Below are 6,979 nucleotides of genomic sequence, written 5' to 3' on the forward strand. Positions count from 1 at the left end.
AGTTCTGGAGTTCTGGAGTCGTGGCTGAACCTGTCTCTGCGGTCCTGCCTGACTCTCATCATACTACTTCCCTGATGGCTTCCACAGGATTGTTGACATCCTCGTGGATTCATCTTCTTATTACAGACACATGCATTTCCTAACATTTGGACTACCTACGCTGTGAAATGTATTATCTCTTGGATTTACACACGGCATCTATTGCACGTCTGTCCGTCCTGGGAGAGGGATCCCTCCTCTGTTGCTCTCCCTGAGGTTTCTCCCATGTTCCCTTTAAACTGTGGGTTTTCTCTGGAAGTTTTTCCTTGTACGATGTGAGGGTCTAAGGACAGAGGGTCTAAGGACAGAGGGCCTAAGGACTGAGGGTCTAAGGACAGAGGGTCTAAGGACAGAGAGTGTCGTATTGTCATACTGATATTCTGTACAAACTGTGAAGTCCACTGAGACAAATTTAACATTTGTGATATTGAGCTATAAATAAACATTGATTGATGTTTCTGTTTAGTTGTATTAAAGTGTGAGTGTGTTTGCATGTCTTACTGAGTCAGGTCCTGGCCACATTCGGCACATAGACCCTTCATTACTATGGGATGGCTGCATTCTTCTATTCTGATGATGACACCCCTGGAAAAAAGAGAAAACATGTTAAATCCTGACTTTTCGGTACACCTGTAATAGTGTATAGCTCCATTCTTTAAGCAGGATTCACATTAAATAAACATTTGCTTTGTGGCATGCACAGCTTGGTATAAATGAAGTTTATGAGATGATACATGTTTAAGCATTTGACTATGAAGCTTTAACTTGTTGTTAACGTTTGCTTTGAACGACTGGGTTTTACATAGGGAGAGTTGTATGTCAAGTCAAATAAATGTATATGTATTTACAGAAATAAAAAGCTTGTCGTACATTTTTGTAATTAAGACACACAGTTTACTTTGGTTTTGAATGACTCTGTTTAATAGTTTTGCTACTTTATTTGCGCAAATATTGCCCTTAAGCTGCTGTAGACAAATGCATCTCTTTTTCATCTGTTCTTCGGTAGTTTTTTTTAAAGTTTTGACATCGTTTTGTCAGTTTTTTGTTACGCTAAAGGTAGTTGAACCTTTAAATATTAGGTGATGGTTATTAATGTGGGGTATACATCTTCTCAAAAATGTATTTCTTGTTATAATAGGCGTACAAGCATTCATTATTTCAGCGGGACAGTGGAATAGTACATGTCCAACTACAGCTTTTACACATTTCACTGCGTCACCGTAACAAAATAACACACAACGTGATTACGCCTTCAAAATAAAAGCGTAAACATTGTTTGTCTGTTATTGTGATTTCAAATATACCAAGCACATAAATAATAATTCATGAAATGCTTGCTCAAATTCAGTATACAATTTATGTTCATCTACACTATAACTTTAAATGCAGATAATGTCGGAAAACCAATTTTCATAAAGAACAGACTTTTATTTTGAAGGTGTTGGCCGTAAGCGCTTGTTTGTTTTGACTGAATTGACACAACTACGAGCAAATGCAGTTAGTACACCTTCAAAGTAAAAGCGTGAACATATGTTGTCTGTTACTGTGAATCTAAATATGCTAAACAGAGAAAAGATAATTCGTGTAATGGTTGCTAAAATTCTGTTTATTATTTCCCACTATGATTTTAACGGCTGATAATGTCAGAAAACAAACTTTCTAAAAGAACACGCTTTTATTTTGAAAGTATTGACAAAAAGCGCTTGTTTACGTTGAATGACTTGACACAACTACGAGCTGTTGTGTTGATTGGAGTGCAGCTAGCAAACAAGCTAACTGTTACTTATGAGCACTTATGAGCAGTGTTAGCATGTAGCTAGCCTACGTTACACTGCGAGAGAAGTGATTAGCAGGCAAAATGCTAACTAAACTACACCTGACATGTTTCCTGTAGTCTTTACAAACATATGGAGCCGGTTAGCAAACAGCTAGCTTCTGCTACCGGCTTCATTGACAAGGCCCCACTGAAAAAGACTATTATCCATGCCATTGTCATTAATACACATCATGTAAACAAATATCTGGTTGATTTTAAAATTGTAAATCCTGCACGTGTTGCGCATTTCTGCTCCACGTGACCTATTTTTAAACCTGCACAGTTATCCACTTTGAATGTCACATTTTATTATATTTGACCGTACTCCGTTTCTCACACAATACGATTTTGTGTAAATATTATCTTTACATTTCTACAATAGTCTTGTTCGAATACCATTTATAATAGTACTATTTTTATATTATTTGCTACGTATTTGTATTATTTTCTGTGTGTTTTACTCTGTGTTCTCATGTGTAAATAATGTTTATTAATCCACTTGCTCTCTGTGAATGTAAGCACTTTGTAACTATGTTTTTAATGGTGCTATATACATAAATAAATAACGCTTATTATTATTATTGTTATCATTTATACAAAAGCAAATTCCTCGTATTGCCTCGTATGTGTGTCTTTGAACGCACCATTTTTCAAGTATTCTTATTCCATATATTTGTGTTTTACTTTGTGTTCTTATATATGTAGATGTTGTTTTTAAATCCACTTGCTCTCTGTGTATTTAAGCACTTTGTAACTATGTTTTGAAAGATGCTAAATAATACTATTATTATTCATATCAAAGCAAACCTTGTATGTGTAAAGCTACTTGGTAATAAAACAGATTCTGACCTATTAAACCTGCACAGCTCTCCACTTTGAATATAGTATTTGTCATATTTAATTTGACTGAGCTCAGTTTCTCATATGATTATATTCGGTGTAAATACTCTATTTGTAATTTGTTGCACTAAAACCCCAGCACACACACTCACCCCGGAGGAATGACTTGTCCCAGTTGACAGCACAGCTCCTTCACTACTCCAGCTCGGTCTGCTTTCACCTTTTTCTCGGGTAGCCTGGCTGTTTCTGCGCCTTTATCCTGGCTTATAGGAGCACACAGGGCTAACACAGAGTCCACATTCACCAGAGTTCCAGGCTTCACTTTCCACTCCAGTAGCCGAAGAGGGAGAGCTGTAAGCGGCCAGCGGATCTCAGCCACCTGCACCACGGGGCCCTGGTCTGAATCTGCAGGAGGATCCTCCATCTGGTCCAAAAAGAGGGAGCAAATCCTGTCGTTTTCTCTGCAAAGGTCCGCTAGAAGAAGTCCTCGCAATGCACCATTAAATCCTGCAAAAGCACCAGCATGAAGAGGAGAATGTAAGAGAATATGTGCGGCCGATTTTAAACACAGTACTAGCTTCCAGTCAGTTCGCTCTTCCCGCCCGTAAACAGGAAAGCGCAACACTGCAGCGACACGGGTCACTGCTACTTCCGGTGGAATAAAGACAGCCGCATGGAAACACTTTTCAAAATAAAATACCTGCAGAAAAACAGCGCCAAGTAGTGTAATCACTCCAGAGGTGGGAAGTAGTGGTAGTACAAATACTTCGTTACGTACATTTTTCTGGTATCAGTACTTTACTATGGGCTCAGAACAGTCTCATAATACACGTATGCACACAGAAGGATTCACACTTGTATTTCCGGATCCACACTTGTGTTTTTCAATGCACACACAAATGTGTTCCGTTTCATATACATGTAAATAAAATCCAAATACAGAAAAAAGTTTTACATAATGTATTTTTGATCCACACATATTTGTTTTCCATTTAAAACCTCTGCACCTGCAAACACAAACAGCTTTCTGTGCACGGAAAGTATGTCATGAACGCAAGAAATCTACCCTCGTGGGGGCGCGCTCATGTGATTGGCTTATAATTGAGGAGACATCTGATTGGCTATAGATAGAAATAATTACAGGTACGAATCGGCTGACCGTCAGGGGAGTCTCAAAAAACCCACACACGAATGCACAGCGATCCGTGCACAGAAAGCTGTTTGTGTTTGCAGGTGCAGCGGTTTTAAACGGAAAACAAATATGTGAGGATCAAAAATACATATGTAAAACTTTTTTCTGTATTTGGATTTTATTTATTTGTATATGAAACGGAATACATTTGTGTGTGCATTGAAAAACACAAGTATGGATCCAGAAATACAAGTTTGAATTCTTCTGTGTGCATGTGTGTACAAATACTTCTCACATGTTGAACCCAAATACCTGTACTTTCTACTTCTTACATGTTGAACTCAAATACCTGTACTTTCTACTTCTTACATGTTGAACCCAAATACCTGTACTTTCTACTTCTCACATGTTGAACCCAAATACCTGTACTTTCTACTTCTCACATGTTGAACCCAAATACCTGTACTTTCTACTTCTCACATGTTGAACCCAAATACCTGTACTTTCTACTTCTTACATGTTGAACTCAAATACCTGTACTTTCTACTTCTCACATGTTGAACTCAAATACCTGTACTTTCTACTTCTTACATGTTGAACTCAAATACCTGTACTTTCTACTTCTCACATGTTGAACCCAAATACCTGTACTTTCTACTTCTCACATGTTGAACTCAAATACCTGTACTTTCTACTTCTTACATGTTGAACCCAAATACCTGTACTTTCTACTTCTTACATGTTGAACTCAAATACCTGTACTTTCTACTTCTCTCATTTCCCAAACAGCTGGTTCCTTTAGTCTGAATGTGTGTTTGGTGCGTGATCATTATTCGTTAGAGTCACTGCGTGCCTATTGATTGGAACACGATCCGTGTATCCATCACTTCCTGGTCTTCTCTAAAGAAGAGGGACCAATGGAAACGTTGTCATGTTGCCGTTGTTCAGCATGGAAACATTCATTAGCTAACAATGACATTATTGTTCTATTAATATAAAGGGAGGTCGGGTACTCTTTAAAACAGATGGTAGTTATGGGTACTTTTTAGTTAAAGGTGGGGTAAGTTTGAGAAACCGGCTCGAGATACACTTGTTGTTATATTCCATGGAATGCTCTTAACATCCCGATAGCAATGAATATCTGAAGTGCTTTGACAAAAAATCCATACAAAAATGTCATCTGTGGAAGCCGTAGTACTGTAAAAAGCACGACCAATCATCTGCGCCGGCCCGGCTAAAGTAACTGGATGGCCTACCTGCCTGTCAGCCTTCCTGTGTTGGAGGAGGGGCTCTGTAAGGAAGTGGCAGATTTCTTCCGGCTGTGTAATTTCAAATTCTAGCTGGTTTCTCCAAAATTACCTACCCCACCTTTAAGTACATTTCAAAGCACATACTTCTTTACTTTTACTTGAGTAAAGAAGTGTAGTCAGTACTTCTACTTTTACCAGAGTATTTTTAAACATGAGCAACGGTTTTACTTGAATAAAGGATGTGTGTACTTTTACTATCTCTGAATCCCTCACTGTCAAAAACACCTTATTTAAAGTCAGTCCTGTGCCTCAGATATTATACTTTTAACACCGAACAGCCTTCAGATATTTTTGCTTTATTAATCTGTAAAAAATAGACTGAAACATGACATATATTTCTATAAAATAAGATAAAATGTACTTTATTAATCCCAATTTGGGATTTTTTTGTTGTCCCAGCAGCATAAAACAAAACAAGGCATTGCACTAACAAATTAAAAGAGTATAAATAAACAATTCTAAAATATAAACATCTTAAATTCAATCATTGATATCGATATGGCATTTCCAGATGTGGGAAAAGTACTCAGATCTTGTACTTGAGTAAAAGTAGAAGTACTCAGATATTGTACTTGAGTAAAAGTAGAAGTACTCAGATCTTGTACTTGAGTAAAAGTAGAAGTAATCAGATCTTGTTCTTGAGTAAAAGTAGAAGTACCCAGATCTTGTACTTAGTAAAAGTAGAAGTACCCAGATCTTGTACTTGAGTACAAGTAGAAGTACTCAGATCTTGTATTTAAGTAAAAGTAGAAGTACCCAGATATTGTACTTGAGTAAAAGTAAGTACTCAGATCTTGTATTTGAGTAGAAGTAGAAGTACTCAGATCCTGTACTTGAGTAAAAGTAGAAGTACTCCGATCTTGTTCTTGAGTAAAAGGAGAAGTACTCAGATCTTGTACTTGAGTAAAAGTAGAAGTACTCAGATCTTGTACTTGAGTAAAAGGAGAAGTACTCAGATCTTGTACTTGAGTAAAAGTAGAAGTACTCAGATCCTGTACTTGAGTAAAAGTAGAAGTACTCAGATCTTGTTCTTGAGTAGAAGTAGAAGTACTCAGATCTTGTACTTGAGTAAAAGTAGAAGTACTCAGATCTTGTACTTGAGTAAAAGTAGAAGTACTCAGATCTTGTTCTTGAGTAGAAGTAGTAATCAGATCTTGTACTTGAGTAAAAGTAGAAGTACTCAGATCTTGTACTTCAGTAAAAGTAGAAGTATCAGAGAGTGTAGGAATACTATATCACAGTAAAAGTCCTGCATTCAAAATGTTCCTCAAGTGAAAGTAGAAAAGTATTCTCATCTAAATATAGTGAAAGACAGTAAAAGTAGTCGTTGTTCAGATTGGTCCATTTCAGAATAATATATATGATATGTTTTATAATGATTGATCATGAAAGTGTTCTCAAAGCTGGTGAAGGTGCAGCTAGTCTGAAGTACTTTGGAGACTGCAGGGTAGCTGGTGGAGGTGCAGCTAGTCTGAAGTACTTTGGAGACTGCAGGGTAGCTGGTGGAGGTGCAGCTAGTCTGAAGTACTTTGGAGACTGCAGGGTAGCTGGTGGAGGTGCAGCTAGTCTGAAGTACTTTGGAGACTGCAGGGTTGCTGGTGAAGGTGCAGCTAGTCTGAAGTACTTTGGAGACTGCAGGGTAGCTGGTGGAGGTGCAGCTAGTCTGAAGTACTTTGGAGACTGCAGGGTAGCTGGTGGAGGTGCAGCTAGTCTGAAGTACTTTGGAGACTGCAGGGTAGCTGGTGGAGGTGCAGCTAGTCTGAAGTACTTTGGAGACTGCAGGGTAGCTGGTGGAGGTGCAGCTAGTCTGAAGTACTTTGTAGACTGCAGGGTAGCTGGTGG

At 38.1% G+C, this 6,979-nt stretch overlaps 1 protein-coding gene across 1 annotated transcript in view; it reads right to left on the reverse strand.

Annotated features, from left to right (window-relative positions):
* ctdp1 (CTD (carboxy-terminal domain, RNA polymerase II, polypeptide A) phosphatase, subunit 1) overlaps positions 1-3,335 on the reverse strand; it is a 120,059-nt gene extending 116,724 nt beyond the window's left edge. Inside the window, exons 1-2 of the mRNA XM_034094173.1 lie at positions 2,848-3,335; positions 541-624 (exon numbers count right to left, since the gene is read on the reverse strand). Coding sequence (XP_033950064.1) covers positions 541-624; positions 2,848-3,119 — 356 coding nt within the window. The 5' untranslated portion in view covers positions 3,120-3,335. The remainder of the gene's footprint in view (positions 1-540; positions 625-2,847) is intronic.
* Positions 3,336-6,979: the final 3,644 nt, after the last annotated feature.

This window comes from Pseudochaenichthys georgianus, chromosome 11, assembly GCF_902827115.2.
Source record: "Pseudochaenichthys georgianus chromosome 11, fPseGeo1.2, whole genome shotgun sequence".
In the NCBI taxonomy this organism is placed as follows: domain Eukaryota; kingdom Metazoa; phylum Chordata; class Actinopteri; order Perciformes; family Channichthyidae; genus Pseudochaenichthys; species Pseudochaenichthys georgianus.